Genomic DNA, 16,792 nt, shown 5'->3' with positions numbered 1-16,792 from the left:
AAAATGCACCCATAATGGAAAGGAAGAAGTAAAAGCTGTCTTTACTTAAAGATGACATGATCCTTATGTAGAACATTTTGAGGAACACACACTCCTAGAATAAACTCAGCAAGATCACAGATGACAAGACCAGTGCACAGAAATCAGTTCTATTTCTATATAATAGCAATGAATTTTAAGATAACAAAGTTAAAACAATTTCATTTATAAGAACACCAAATAGAATAAAATACTTAGGGATAAATTTAACAAAAGAACTTCCAGACTTAGATATTGAAAACTGTACAGCATTTCTAAGAGAAATTAAGGAAGATCCAAATGAATGGAGAGAGATTTTATGTTCACTGTTTGACTGGAAGACTCAATTATTAAGATGGTAAATCTCCACGAATTGAGATTCAATTTGGGTCAGTTTGGAGAGAATTACAATTTTAATTCTCTATCAAAAATCCCAGCAGGCTTTTTTTGGTGAGGGGAAAAAATTGAAAAGCTGACAAGTTAATCCTAAACTTACCTGAAAGTACAGAGAGCCTGAAAAGAGTGAAAACAATCTTAATACGCTGGAGGATTTACACTTCCCAGTATCAAAACTATTACAGAGCTACAGTAATTAAGACTGTGTGGTACTGGCATAAGGCTAAATATAAGATCAATGGAAGAGAACCAAGAATTTAGAAGTAAACCCTTATATCTGTGGTCAATTGATTCTTCAACAGAAGTACCGAGGCAATTCAATAGGGTAAAGCATAGTATTTTCAACAAATGGGTGCTGGGACAATGGGATATTCACATATAAAAAGACAAATCTAGACCCCTACACTATGCAAAAAATGTTAACTGAAAATGGATCATAAACCTGATGTAAAACCTGAAACTATAAAACTTCCAGAAGAAAATGTAGGAGAAAATATTTGTGATGTTGAGTTGGGCACATGTTTCTTAGATATGCCAAAAGTACAATCCATAAAAGAAAAAAACGATGAATTGTAGTAACTCAAAATTAAAAACTTACATGCTTCAAGAGGCACCATTAAGAAAATGAAAAGAGAAGCCACAGACTGGGAGAGAATATATGCAAATCATATATCTGATAAAAATCATATATCTGATTTTTGATATCCAAAATATGTGAAGAATTCTTATAACTCAATAAAAAGAGAAATAATTATAGAATAGGCAAAAGATTTGAATAGACCTTTCACCAGAAAAGATCTCTGAATGCGCAATAAGCACACAAAAAGATGCTCAACATGATTAGTCATTAGGGAAATGCAATTAAAACCAGAAGGAAATAGCACTTCACACACACTGAAAGGACTATAATCAAAAGGACAGACGGTAACAAGTATGGGAGAGGAGATGCAGCAACCGGAACCCTTATAGCTGGTAGGAATGTGAAACGACATAGCTACTTAGAAAACAGTCTGACAGTTTCTTTTAAAACATAAATTTACCATGTGACTCAGAAGTTCTACTCATGGGAATCTACTCCATAGAAACAAAAACATGTCCACACACAGACTTGTATGTAAATGTTCATAATAGCTTTACTCCTAATAGCCCCAAACTGGAAGCAGCTCACATGTCCATCAACTGGTGAAATGGATAAAGAAACTGGTTTATTGATACAACAGAACACTATTCAGGAACAACAAAAAGGACAAAATATCAATGCATGCTACAGTATGAACCACAAAAACAAGCCAGATGCAGAAACCCACATGGTATGTGAATCCATTTGTATGAAATGTCCAGGTGAATCACAAGGACAGGAAGCACTTAGAGGCTGCCTGGGGTTGGACATGGGAACGGTGGGTGATGGCACACGGGCACTGGGGATCTTCTGGGGGTGATGGAAATGTTCTAAAATTGGGTTGTGGCAATGGTTGCATAACTTTGTAAATTTAGTAAAAATCATTGAATTGTATCCCTAAAATAGGTGAATTTTATGGTATGTAAATTATTAATAAAACTTAATGATTAAGTGAGTTTATATTATAGTGGCTGGCGAATGGTTCTCAGTAAATGATAAGTCATATTCTCTGAGGATGTGTTTCATCTTCTGAGGTCAGGCCTGATGCCTCAGAGGGCAAGGATGGCAAGCGCTCACCGCCAGCACTTGCTGAGTACTCCCTGTCCCGGGCTCTGATAACCGCTTCACGTGCACTGCCTTCTTTAGCTGCACAGCAGGTCTCTGACATCGCGCTGTTGTACCTCTCCTACAGATAAGGAAATGGAAGCTTCGCTAAGGTCGTAGGGTCAAAGCATGGAGAATCCTTCGCCTCCAACATCTAACCTGTCCTACTGTGTTGGGAAACTTCAAGACCTAAGAATATCTAGTCTGGTCACGGGGCTGGCTAGGTGGCTCTGAGCATCTCTTTAGTTGTTCTATGCTTGGTCCCGATGAAGACTTTGCTGTTTGAAGCCTTGCTGTTTTAGATGACCTGAGACTTTGCTGTTTGAAGCCTTGCTGTTTTAGATGACCTGGCAGTTCTGCTGCGTGATGAGATTGTTGGTCACCATAACCTGACTTGGACTCATGTTTCTCCTTGTTACGAGACTGTGACTCCTCCTCTTCTTTTTTCTGAGGTGTAAAAATTTTCATTTATTGAAGTATAATTGATTTACAATGTTGTGTTAGTTTCGGGCACATGTCAGTGATTCCATTGTGTGTGTGTGTGTGTGTGAATATATATACACACACTTTTTCAGAATCTTTTCCATTATACGTTATTACAAGATAATGAATATAGTTCCCTGTGCTATACAGTAGGTCCCTGTTTATCTATTTTACACATAGTAGTGTGTATCTGTTAATTCCAAACTCCTAATTTATCCCTCCTCACCTTTCCCCTTTGGTAACCGTAAGTTTGTTTTCTATGTCTGTGAATCTATTTCTGTTTTTTTAAATAAGTTCATTTGTATCTTTTTTTTTCGATTCCACATATAAGTGATACATTTGTCTTTCTCTGTCTGACTTATTTTACTTAGTATGATAATCTCTAGGTCCATCCATGTTGCTGCAAATGTCATTATTTCATTCTCTTTTATGGCTGAGTAGTGTTCCACTGTGTGCATGTGTGTGTGTGTGTGTTGTGTGTGTGTGTGTGTGTGTGTGTGTGTGTATGGTGTATACATACACCATACCTTCTTTAATCCATTCATCTGTCTGTGGGCACTTAGGTTGCTTCCACGTCTTGGCTACTGTAAATAGTCCTGCCATGAACATTGGGGTGCATGTGTCTTTTCGAATATAGTTTTCTCCAGATATATGCCCAGGAGTGGGACAGCTGGATCATATGGTAAGTCTATTTTTAGTTTCTTAAAGAACCTCCATACTGTTCTCCATAGTGGCTGTACCAATTTATATTCCCACCAACAGTGTAGGAGGGTTCCCTTTTCTCCACACCCTTTCCCACATTTGTTATTTGGAGACTTTTAAATGATGGCCATTCTGACCAGTGTGAGGTGATGATACCTCATTGTGGTTTTGATTTGCATTTCTCTAATAATTAGCAGTGTTGAGCATCTTTTCGTGTGGCTGTTGGCCATCTGTATGTCTTCAGTGGAGAAACGTCTACTAAGGTCTTCTGCCCATTTTCTGATTGGGCTGGTTTTTGGTATTGAGCTGTATGAGCCACTGGGACCCATCTTGACCCTTGTTGGAGGATGGGGATGAGCAGCCCCAGAACACAGCCCAGTTGGTTTCTGTGACTCATCCCAATGTTTTTGCCTCACGCCTGCCCTGGGAGTCCCCAGAGGTCATGAAAACTTTTCCCCAAGCTTTTCCCTCAGCGAGGACTCAGGAGGCCCGTAGTCCATTCATTATCACCCTTGGGCCACGGAGCATCCGCACTGAAGGAAGAAAGAGACTTTCGTCCACTTGAATGCTTTATCCCTCAGCATTTAGCTCTTGGTGATGCTCTGAGCTATGGGGCTGGAAGGGTAGGACAGAGTTTCAGCTGCTAGTTGGGCATAAATGCTTGAGGCCCAAGCCCCTCTGACACTTCTTGCTGCATTGCTCGCATCCTGGGGGATTCTGATGCTCTCATTTGCTCTGTTATGCACCATGGCTAATGTTCTATATTAGATTCCTGTTACATTAGTTACAACATATAAAAGAAGTGTATAGATGTTCAGGTGGTCCTCTGTGAGGTCAAGTATGAGTGAAAATCTCCCCCACACCCACCAGCATTCAGACAAATTCAGTCTTGTGCACTTTTCTGCAGCGGACAGTCTGATGCAGCTAGTAGTTTGTCTTGTACCTAAACTGCCTCCAACTCCCTCTACTTTTTGCCTTTGCTAAAGGCATTCCCCATGTCTGGACTTAATCCACCCCTTAATCACTACTTCTCAAATACCTCCCATGACCAGGACCTGCGCTAGGTGCACAGGGGAGGGAACGAAGCCCAAGAACACACCTCTTTTCTAGGGGCTCTCAGGCCAGTGGGAGGGGCTGGAGGCGCACGGATGCAGAGGACGTGCGTGTTAGCTGGGCTGACGAGGTGGGGAGCGGCTGGCCCCACACCACTACCACTACAGCTTGCTTGGGTCAGGATAACCAGAGCTGGGGCATAGCCAGGACTTAGGTGAGCTCATCTGTGCCAGGCCTGTTGGGGCAGCCGGAGCTGCCGAGCTGCCGGCTCTCCCAGAGGGACAGGGAGGCGCTGTCTCAGGATCGTGGTCCTGGGGGGACTCCAAGCGCCACCCAGCCAGAGCCACTCTGCAGACAGTAACCCAGAGTTGTCTACTGTTTTAACTGAAATTTGGGGGTTATCTGATTTTCCGGCAGCTCTCCCTCCCTCCAATTTGCTTGATTCTCAAACCAGTTAATATGCTCCTGGATCATTAAGAAGTAAAAGCATATACTCAGGCCATTACGAGGCAAAGTAAACTCAAGCCCCACCTCGTCTCTCAGCTGACTCCAGTGTTCGGAGGCCTGATTGCTCTTTCCCCTGCGGCCCTCCATCTACTCCTTCGTGCTTTAGCTCAGGCTTGGGCCCCACTGGCTTCTGCAGCACGGACGAGGTTCTAACCGCTCTCCATGACGTGGTTCTGTAGGAACAGGGATTCTGTGCTAAGGTGATAACAGCAAATCTGCCTCCCACACCCCCACCTGGGGCAGCTGCTCCACGGCCCCCTGGGTCTGGGGAAGGGACGAGAGGGGAGGGGAGGCGAGCGCAGAGCAGCAGGTAGGCCTCACTCCTCTCCTTTCAACGTTCAACCAGAGCTGCTTGCTTTTTATCTTGACTATCTATGTTGGGCTTCAGTATATGATTCCTTTTGAACACTGAATCCTGCTGTCAAGCAAAAAATATTGAAAAACCACTGTTTTAAGAAAGCTGGTATTAAGAGGAAGGCTGAACTAGTGATTGTAAAGAAGTTTGCTTGTGGACTTGACATAAGAGTCTCAAGGGGCAAACGCACTGTTATTCCTGGACATCCTCCAAGTTCACGCTCTCTTGACTCTGCTACGTTCTAAGATCATTGTAGCCGAGATCTTTGTTTCAGCATGCAATGTTCAGTCATGTCTTAACCCTGAAGAGCATGCAGCGGCATTCAGACTGAGGGGATTATAAAGATACATATGTTTAAATGTTTGCATTATTTGCATTTGCACTGGGGATACAGTAGTTTTAGAATTTGTTTGTAAAATGCCCTTTTCCTAAACATACTTTTTATTCCCATGTTCTAAAGATAACACTGAAAAATATTTTATTTTCTTTGTGTCTAGGCTAGAAATTACTAAATAATTTCAAAATATGGTAACCTTGATTATTTTCCTCATGGGAGAATTTTGGGGTACACTGAGGGATTTGTCCTGAGACACAGCTTCTGTGGAAACAGCACTGTTCACCACCTGCTTGCTTACGAGAGGCGATGCTGGGATGTGATAAAAGCTGGAGCCAGGAATCAGAAGCCAGGCGTTTCTGATTCTCCTGCTCACCATGATTCTAGTAAGTTCTTAACAGCTTGAACCCCAGGAACAAGGATACTAGCCTTGATGAATTCAGAGGCTTGTTTTGGGCTGAAATGACTAATGCTCATGAATGCTTTTTGCAAATATCAAGAGCTCTACAAATCCAGGTGGCTGTGTCACCTGACGAGAGCCAGGCTCCGCCTCTTCCCGGGTAATGACGCTTGTCGCCTAGACATCCTGACTCATCGCTCTGTATGCTGAGGTTCAGTGTCTTCAAAGAGAAAAAGAAAACTGAAAAAGCTGTAGGACTTATCTGGAGTAACGGCGTAGGGATTTTTCATGATCTTTATATAAATGTCATTTTTAAAGAAAGAAAAATGGATTATCATGCTTTTATATTTGTATTTGAATTGTATTGCGGACCACCCTGCTATCACTGCTCTGTACAGGCTTGGCATTTATGTTTTCAGTCCAAAGAACTTCTCCTTCCTTAATTGTGTTTAGAACAGAGGTGTTACAGAGGAGGAGGTAACGACACTAATGCTTCGTATTGTCTTTATCTTGTTTCTGTCCAGGAAGGAATCAGTGCTAACAGGAGAGCATTAATCTTTGGCACATGTTTTAAGTGTGTGAACAGCACACGCCGTGTCTTTTGTGTTAAAACAGAGAGCCATTACAAAGATGACTGCAGAAACTGTAAAGCTGTGTCTTTTTTTCTTCTAAAAGAAATTTTAGGATATTACATAGCTTAAAGTACTTCATATTTTTCATCTTTAAAAATCCCTGAGTTTTCAAACCTAGTACATCAGAGCTGCCCTTAATCCGTGTAGAGTTGGAACAGTGAGTCCCCTTCCCTCATCTCGTGTTGTTACAGAATAAATGGGTTGTTTCAGTAAACATGATTCATGTGGGAAAAAACTGCGTATTTAATTCCAAACTATTCCTTAGACTGGAGAAAAAAATCTCTTTTGGTGCAGTCATGTTTATTTTACAGTAACTCTGTGGCTGAACAATTTATTATGTTAACGCAGAAATACAAACAGCTTTATCGAACAAAATACTTACTATTTTCTAGCTGCCTTACAGAAATAATTTACTCAAGAAAACAGAACAAAATTTCTCAGTTTCATTAATCAGCTTGGTAAATATTTTGCCAGAGCTTTTTTTTCTTGGGGTAAGAGAAGCAAATAAAAAAGTTTAAAAGCTCATATGTGTCTATTTTGTTTTAGCTTGGTGTATTTATTAAGCGTAAATTCTGTGTGTCTTTGCAGTTCATCAATATGTGTATTTAGGAGTCTTTCCAATTCTTTTGCTCGCTTCTCCTCCTCCAGAAGGAAATGCTGTGCAGCCAGAGAAGCTGGGAAGGATATATCTGGGGGAGACTAAAGAGAGAAAGAGAGAAAAGTTAGATGAGGAACACAACGCCTTTTAAAATCTTCGTAATTCCGAGCATGGTTCATCCCTGACAAACTAGCAAACCCTGCAGCTCTTACTGAAATACTGTATCTTATGCTGAACTCCCTCTACCAGTGTAACGCAGTCACTGCTAATGAAATCCTCAAGGAAGGAAAACATCACAGCATCCTTACATTAAAAAGCTCCAGTGTCCTACTGCAAATGCTGGGACAATGTAATTACCACAGAACTTGCCTAAAATGTACTCCACTCATTTGCAAAACCAATGATTTGCATCTGAAAATAGGCAACTCCAAAAAGCTAAAGATCATAGTAGACTGGGCAAAGAAAGCTTATACAGGAAAGTAAATTAAGGACTGGTGTAAAAGGGGGCTCCTTGCTGCGTGGAGTTAGCGGGTGGGGAGGGCTGGCGGCATGATGTATCTCAAGGGAAGAGTGGCTGCTTATGGCAGGGCATCTCAGTGCTGCGGCGTATCTTATGTGTCCAGTTACAGCTGAGAACGTCTCAGTGATGAGGGCCCAGTTGCACCCTGCGTGGTGGTATGGAAGTGCTCATCTAACCGTGACCTCAGTGCTTATTTATACACACACACACACAGAATCTGTGGCTGAGGAATAAAGGGCAATATCAGATACTCTTACAGTGCTTCATTCAAAATAATTTTAAGCTAATTAAAAAATAAAGTTAGTGAAATTCGTACTTTAATTTTTTAGTTCTGTGGTCCTCAGACTCTTCTTTTTCATACTCAGTGAAGAGGAGGTTCAGAAGCAGAATTCACACAGACACAGCAGTACACATCCATGTTCTCGCCCCAACGGTATGTTTTATGTTAATGATGTTGTCACAATACATTCTGAAGAAGCCTGGACCATCTGGACAGTCCAAGGACTACAGACTATAAGACATCATCTGTTGACATAAACATCATGCTAAGACCTGATGAGCAGGAAGTAGCAAGCATGTCGAAGGCCTGGAAAGACACAGGTACTCTGGAGAGTGAAAGATGACCCCCCAAGTGATTCAGGGCTTGACACCGTGTTTGTAGGTGTCTGGTGATATAGACATGTCAGGACATCTCTTAAGCAGAAATGGGAGGAAGGAAAGGAAGGAAGGAAAAGGTGAATTAATTTCTGCTGTGGTATACTATAACACATCTTTTTTATCCAGTCATCTGTTGATGAACACTTAGGTTGTTTCCATATCTTGTCAATTGTGAATAATGCTGCTATGGACATTGGGGTGCGTGTACCTTTTCAAATTAGTGTTTTTGTTTTTGTTGGGTTTTTTTTGGATATACACTCAGGAGTAGGATTGCTGGGTCAAATGGGAGTTCTAGTTTTAGTTTTTTGAAAAACTTCCATACTTTTTTCCACAGTGGCTGCACCAATTTACATTCCCACCAGCAGCGTACAAGGGTCTGTTGTCTCGGCATCCTTACCAACGTTTGTTACCTGTGTTCTTTTTTATTTTGATTTTGTTTTGCGTTTCCCTGATTAACAATGTTGAGTATCTTTTCATGTGCCTGTTGGCCATCTGCATTTCCTCTTTGGAAAAATGTCTATTCAGTTCTTCAGCCCATTTTTTAATCGAGTTGCTTGTTTTTTGCTGTTGAGTGGTATGAGCTGTTTGTGTATGTTGGATGTTAATCCCTTATCGGTTATTTCATTTGCAGTTATTTTCTCCTTTCAGTACATTGTCTTTTCATTTTGTTTATGGTTTCCTTTGCTGTGCAAAAGCTTTTAGGTTTAATTTGGTCCCATTTGTTTATTTTGGCTTTTATTTCCTTTACTTTAGGAGAAGGATTCAAAAAAACTGCTGTGATTTATGATAAAGCGTGTTCTGTCTGTTTTCCTCTAGGAGTTTTATAGTATCCAGTCTTACATTTAGGTCTTTAACCCGTTTTGAGTTTATTTTTGTATATGGTGTTAGAGAATGTTCTAATTTCATTCTTTTACACGAACTTGCCCAGTTTCCCCTGCACTACTTATTGAAGAGATTGCCTTTTCTCCATTGTCTATTCTTGCCTCCTCTGTCTTAGATTAATTGCCCGATAAGTGCATGGGTTTACTTCTGGGCTCCCTGTTCTGTTCCATTGATCTATGTGTCTGTTTTTGTGCTAGTAACATGTTGCTTTGATTAATGTAGCTTTGTAGTAGAGTCTGAAGTCAGGGAATGTGATTCCTCTAGCTCTGTTTCTCTTTCTCAAGACTGTTTTGGTTATTCAGGGTCTTTTGTGTTTCAAAGTTTCTAAAAAATTATTTGTTCTAGTTATGTGAATAATGCCATTTGTATTTTGATTGAGATTGCATTGAATCTGAAGATTGCCTTGGGTAGTATGGTCATTTTAACAGTATTGATTCTTCCAATTCAGGAACATGGTGTATCTTTCTATTTGTGTGGTCTTCAATTTCTTTCATTAGTATCTTAGAGTTTTTAGAGTATAGGTCTTTTGCCTCCTTAGGCAGGTTTATTCCTAGGTATTTTATTATTTTAGATGCAATGGTAAATGGGATTGTTTCCTTAATTTCTCTTTTTGATACTTCATTGTTAATGTATAGAAATGCAACAGATTTCTGTATATTAATTTTGTATCCTGAAACTTTACCAGATTCACCGATGAGCTCTAGGGGTTTTCTGGTGGCATCTACGATTTCCTTATTTTATATTTTGGTTTTTGTTTTGGGGGTAATTAGGTTTATTTATTTACTTGTTTATTTTGATGGAGGTGCTGGGGATTGAACCCAGGGCCTTGTGCACGTGAAGCATGCGCTCTACCACTGAGCTGTGACCTCCCCCTATGATTTTCTATGTATAGTTATCATGTCATCTGTAAATAGTGACAGTTTTACTTCTTCCTTTCCAATCTGGATTCCTTTTTTTTTTTTAACTTTTAAAAATTGAAACATAGTTGATTTACAATGTTGTGTTTGTTAGCTTCTGGTGTATAGCATATTCACTCAGTGTGTGTATATATATAAAATATATATATGTTCTCTTTCATTATAGGTTATTACAAGGTATTGAATATAGTTCCTTGTGCTTGTTTATTTTATATATAGTAGTTTTTATCTGCTAATCCCAAACTCCTCATTTATCCCTCCTTCTCTTCCCCTTTGGTAACCATTAGTTGGTTTTCTATGTCTGTGTGTCTGTTTCTGTTTTGTAACTAAGATCATTTGTGCCATTTTTTTAGATTTCACATATAACTGATACCATATGATATTTGTCTTTCTCTATCTGACTTACGTCACTTAGCATGATAATTTCTAGGTCCATCCAATTTGCTGCAAATGACACTATTTCATCCTTTTTATGGCTGAGTAGTATTCCATTATAAAAAGACACCACAATTTCTTTATCCAGTCATCTGTAGATGGGCACTTAGGTTGCTTCCATGTCTTGGCTATAGTATATAGTGCTGCTATGAACATTGGGGGTGCATGTATCTTTTTGAATTAAGAGTTTTCTCTGGCTATATCCCCAGGAGTGGGATTGCTGGATCATACAGTAACTCTAGTGTTGTTAAGGAACCTTCATACTGTTTTCCATAGTGGCTGTACCAAACTACATTCCCACCAACAATGTAGGAACGTTCCCTTTTCTCCACACCCTCTCCAGCATTTATTGTTTGTGGACTTTTTAATGATGGCCATTTTGGTGTGAGTGGTACCTTACTTTAGTTTTGATTTGCATTTCTCTGATAATTAGTGATATCCAGCATCTTTTCACATGCCTGTTGGTCATCTGTATGTCTTTATTGAATTGTCTATTTAGGTCTTCTGCCCATGTTTTGATTGGGTTTTTTGTTGTTGTTGTTGTTGTTGTCATTGAGTTGTATGAGCTGTTTATATATTCTGGAAATTAATCCCTTGCCAGTCTCATTGTTTACAAATATTTTCTCCCCATCTGTAGGTTGTCCTTTCATCTTGTTTATGGTTTCCTTTGCTGTGCAAAACTTATGTTCAATTAAGTCCCTTTTGTTTATTTTTGCTTTTACTTATATTGCCTTGGGAGATGGACCAAGGAACACACTGCTATGATTTATGTCAGCGAATGTTTTGCCTATGTTTTCTTCTAGGAGGTTTATAGTGTCTTGTCTTATATTTAAGTCTTTAAGCCATTTTGAGTTTATTGTTGAGGATGGTGTGAGGGAGTGTTCTGCTTCACTGACTTACATGCGGTTGTCCAGGTTTCCCAGCACCACTTGATGAAGAGACTGTCTTTTCTCCATTGTATAATCTTGCCTCCTTTGTTGAAGATTAACTGAATCTAGGTGTGTGGGTCAATTCCTTTTATTTATTTTTTTCTCTGGTTGTTGTGGCTAGGACTTCAAAACGATGTTGAATAAAAGTGGCAAGAGTGGAGTCCTTTTCTTGTTCCTGATCTTAGAGGGAATGCTTTCAGCTTCTCACTGTTGAGTATGATGTTAGCTGGGAGTTTGTCATCTATGGCCTTTGTTATGAGGCATGTTCCCTCTGTGCCCACTTTCTGGGGAGTTTTTATCATAAATGGATGTTGAATTTTATCAAAAGTTTTTTCTGAATCTACTGAGATGATCGTATGGTTTCTATTGTTCAACTTGTTAATGTGGTGTATCACACTAATTGATTTGCAGATACTGAAAAAACTGCACCTTGCATTTTTTATTTATGTATTTATTTTACAGCATCATATTTTTAAATTGAAGTATAGCTGATGTATAATATTATATGTTACAGATATATAATACAATAATTCACCATTTTAAAGGTTATACTCTATTTATAGTTATTATAAAATATTGGCTATACTCCCCATGGTGTACAGCACATCCTTGTGGCTTATTTTATACCTGATAGTTTGTACCTCTTAATCTTCCACCTCAGTCTTGCCTCTCCCCCTTCCCTCTCCCCACTGCTAACCACTAGTTCCTTCTCTACATCTGTGAGTCTGTTTCTTTTTCTGTTATATTCACTAGTTTGTTGTATTTTTTCAGACTCATGTGTAAGTGATATCTTACAGTATTTGTCTTTCTCTGTCTGACTTATTTCACTTAGCATAATGCCCTCCAAGTCCATCCATGCTATACACCAGAAACTAATACATTTTAAATCAACTGTACTTCAATTAAAAAGCAAACAACCAACCAACCAACCCATTTAAAATATGGGCAGAAAAATTGAACATTTTTCCAAAAGAGGAAATGCAGATGGCCAATAGGAACATGAAAAGTTGCTCAACATCACTAATATCAGGGAAATGCAAATCAAAATCATAATGAGATATCACCTCACACCTGTCAGAAAGGCCATCACCAAAAAGAACACAAATAACAAATGCTGGCAAGGATGTGGAGAAAAGGAACCCCTGTACACTGTTGGTAGAAATGTAAATTGGTACAGCCACTATGGAAAACAATATCGAGGTTTCTCAAAAACCTAAAAATAGAACCACTCTATGGCCCAGCAATTCCACTGCTGGGCATATATCTGAGAAAAGCAAAAACATTAATTCAAAAAGATACATACACCTGCTATTAACAGCAACAATATATATAACTGCCGAAATGAAAGCATCCCAAGTGCACATCAATAGATGAATGGGTAAAGAAGATGCAGCACGTATATGCAGTGGAACACAACTCACCCATAAAAAGGAAGGATATTTTGCCATTTGTGGCCCTTCGTTCACTTTTTTTTTTTAACTTTAAAAACCAGAATTTTATAACTGGCATAAACATTTCCATTGCATCAAAAACAACAAAATACCTAGAAATTTAACCAAGGATTCTGAAAACTGTAAAACACTGATAAAGGAAATTGAAGACAATACGAAGAAGTGGAAAGATATCTTCTGCTCTGGGATTGGAAGAGTCAGCATTATCAAAATGGCTGTACTACCCAAAGCAACCTACAGATCCAATGCAACCCCTGTCAAAAGTCATGACATTTTCCACAGAACTAGAACAGACAATTATCACTACAAAAAAAGGACAAAGTTTGGTAGGTCTTTTCATGTTTTGGAGGCAGCACATCCCACTCTTGGGAGGAATAATCTGACTCATTTATTGATTTATTGCGTGACACAGAAGGCTGTTCTTTTTTTTTTGGTTGGTTGGTTTTATTTGTTTGCTAAATTTTTTTTTTTTAAAACAAGGCCCAGAGCAAAAAAGGCCTCTGCAGTAGGTTGGGAATGGGGGACAAGCCACCCTGTTACTTGGGCCAGATGACTTGGCAGATCCCATACTAGGAGAATTTGTGGTAGAGAAAAATGCCTTGTGGAGCCTCTGGCAAGTTTTGATGGGAAAGCTATGTTGCAGACCCTTAAGATTCTGGAGCAAGGCCATGCCATCTGCGGAGCAGAATACTGTATACTGTTTGCAAAACAGTTCCTGTCGTGCTGTTGAGCCCTGGTTGAGACAGAACATCTAGGAAGTGGACAGGATGCCGTGATGTAGCCTCTGTCCTTGGCCACCCCAGTGGAAATTATGCATGAGCCCAGCAGCACCATCTCCCTTTCACCAGGGTTCATCTAGCTACTGTTCCTGTTGAATGATGTGCTTGCAGTAGAGGTCAAAGTTAAGCTCCTGATATGGCACCATCCCTTAAGGAGACCAGCCAGCCTCTTGGTGGCAATTGTGTTACATCAGGCCCCTTACACCTTGGAAAGGGCAATGTGTCATCCCTACCAGAACTGCCATGTATTCTTTGGTTTGCCTTTCCTGCCTGCAGGGCCTTGGCCAGCACCACTTGATAAGGGCTCACGGAGTAACTCACTGGTTCTACCACATACAGCATGACGTGTACCAGAGGACGTGAGCCTGAGAGCCTTCCTGGAGGCACAGCTGAGGCACTAGCTTCGAAATCACACCCTGCGAGGATGGGGTGCCATTCTTCAGGATGCGGTATAGACTTTAAACCAGTGCATGTTTTGTGCTACTGTTTCCAACAGGTAGAATACAGGGATGTGGGCACAAAGGAGAGGATGTCGGAAGGCCCCACTCTCTGTTGACCCGCTTGGAAAATGTGTGCCTTCTCTGTCTTTAGGCTCTGTTGGTCTACCTGTCCTTGACCTCAGGGAACGCCTCTCACCAAGTGAGACTATCAAAGTCTCCCTAAGCTTAAAGCTTTGGCTGCACCTAGTCACCGTGGGCTCCTGATGCTGACCGATCACAGGCACAGAACAGGGGCGCTAGACTGGCAGAGGTAGCTGACCCTAATCGTCGTGAAGAGCTAAGACTGCTACTACAGGATGCAGGCAGTGAGGAACAGATCTGGTACTCAGGTGGTTCACTGAGCTGGCCTTTTGATACTCTCACGCCCAGTGCTGACTGTAGATGACAAACCACATTCTGAGAAGCGCATGGTAACCAGGCGCTCGCCCTACAAGACAAGCCACCTGGACCAAGAGAAGTGCCAGCTGAGGGGGAAGGGAACCTAGAATGGGTGAGGAGATGAGGATTATCAGTTAAGTCCTTGAGACTAATTGCAGCCTCAAGGGCTACAGTTTGTCCCACTAACCTTCCTCATCTAAGTCTTCCCTGAAATTACGACCAGCCAGAATCTTGGAGAAGCTCTGCCTGGATGGAATGAACAACATGAAAATTCAGAAAATGGATCTGAGTGGGTCAGGAAGTGGATCTCATAGAGGACGCTGTCGGTGCCCTAGCCGGATCCCATCACTAGGCTGGTGCACCTCTCCTCCCGCTGCTGCGGGTGCTCGCTGCGCACAGCTGGCTGATTCTCTGGACATCTCAGAGGCAGTGACTGATTGACACAGGGTCACAAAACACCAGCCAGGAAGGCAGTGGAAGAGGAAGACTCTGAGCTCACCCCCTCTCATGAGTACAACAAAATCACGACTGCAGAACAAATGTCAGTGACAAAGACTGGAACCTATGAGAAAAGATCGTCTACAACTACAGCCATCAGGAAGGAGCCACAACCAGACAGGTAGGAGGGACGACTCGTGATATAATCAATACCCCTGTAGGCAACGCCCAAGCTGGAGAATAATTATACTGCAGCGGTCCTCCCACAGGAGTGAGAGTTCTGAGCCCCCTGCCAGGCTCCCCAGCCCTGGGTCCAGCTCTGTGAAAATAAGCCCCTGGAGAATTTGGCTTTGACGGCCAGTGGGGCTTAACTGAAGGACTGGGGGAAACAGAGACTTCACTCTTAAGGGGCACACACAAAATCTCATACACACTGAGACCCAGGGCAAAAGCAGTAATTTGACAGGAGCCTGGGCCAGACCGGCTTGCTGGTCTTGGAGAGTCTCCTGGAGAGGCGGGGATTGCTGCGGCTAACCCTGGGGACACAGACACTGGCGACAGACATATTGGGGAACACTAAATGTGTGAACACTCCTGGTGGCTGACATCTTGGATCATTAACATCAAGACCTGGCCTCACCCAGTAGCCTGTAAGCTCTAGTGCTGGGAGGCCTCAGGCCAAACAACTTAACTGAGCCAGGACACAGCCCCACCCAACAGCAGACAGGCTGCCTAAAGACTAACGAGCTCACAGCTGCCTCTGGACATGCCCCTAGACAAGGCCTAGCCCACCAGAGTGTCAAGACCCAGCTCCACCCAGCAGTGGGCAGGCACTGGCCCCTCCTGACAGGAAGCCTGCACAAGCCTCCAGAACAGCCTCACCCATGAGGGAACAGACACCAGAAGCAAGAAAACTACAGTCCTGCAAGGCAGGCCAGACCCTACCCTCGGACTAACTGGGCCCTGGCCCTGCCCACTATCAGGCCAGAGCAACCTTCTGGACACCCCAGACCCCATATCCAAATCAGGAACCACTTCCCCCACCAACAATATGAAATGAGCTCTGGGATCCCTGGGCCCTGCAGTCAGACTCCAGGAACTAGCTCTGTCTGCCAGGAGTCCAGCACTAACCCCAGGATCTGGTGTCACTTGCCAGTGGGTGGGCAACAGCCCCAGAGTCTTCAGGACCCTGACTCTGCCCACCATTGAGCCAGCAACAGCCCCAGGGCCCCCTAGGGTTCTGCCACCAGCCACCTCGTGACCAAGCCCCGCTAAACAGCAGCCAGCATTATCTGCACAGGCAGGGCCTGGCAGCCAACCACTCTAGGAGCCAACAAGCCCACCAGACCACCCACATAGTCAGCCTGCCACAACACAAGGACCCATGCAGCCCTCTAAGGGGGGACCCATAGAGCATGTAGCTTGGGTGACAAGAGGAGAGTTCACTGCTAGGACGCATGGGACTTCTCCAAGTTTGAGAAACGTAAATAACATACCACATACATAAAAATAAAAATAGCAACATAGACAAAATGAGGCAGCAGAGGAATGTGTTTCAGACAAAGAAACAAGATAAATCTCCAGAAGAAAAACTAAGTGAATTGGAGATAGGTAATCTACCAGAGAAAGAGTTCAGGGTAATGATCATAAAGATGATCAAAGACCTTGGGAGAAGAATGGATGCACAGAGCAAGAAGCTAGAAGT

The 16,792-nt window shown here is 41.9% G+C and overlaps 1 protein-coding gene across 6 annotated transcripts in view; it reads right to left on the bottom strand.

Moving 5' to 3' along the window:
- Positions 1 to 6,377: 6,377 nt before the first annotated feature.
- Positions 6,378 to 16,792, bottom strand: part of DEUP1 (deuterosome assembly protein 1) — an 89,951-nt gene continuing 79,536 nt past the window's right edge. For 5 of the 6 annotated variants that reach the window (XM_064492809.1, XM_031460544.2, XM_031460545.2 and 2 more), the window contains one exon: positions 6,903 to 7,302. In XM_064492809.1, coding sequence (XP_064348879.1) covers positions 7,126 to 7,302 — 177 coding nt within the window. In that variant the 3' untranslated portion in view covers positions 6,903 to 7,125. Of the gene's footprint in view, positions 7,303 to 16,792 lie in introns of all 6 variants that reach the window. The other variant, XM_064492807.1, reaches the window with a different exon arrangement.

This window comes from Camelus dromedarius, chromosome 12 (assembly GCF_036321535.1).
Source record: "Camelus dromedarius isolate mCamDro1 chromosome 12, mCamDro1.pat, whole genome shotgun sequence".
In the NCBI taxonomy this organism is placed as follows: domain Eukaryota; kingdom Metazoa; phylum Chordata; class Mammalia; order Artiodactyla; family Camelidae; genus Camelus; species Camelus dromedarius.
Note: the sequence above shows the minus strand (reverse complement) of the source record. Positions and strands in the feature narration are given on the sequence as shown.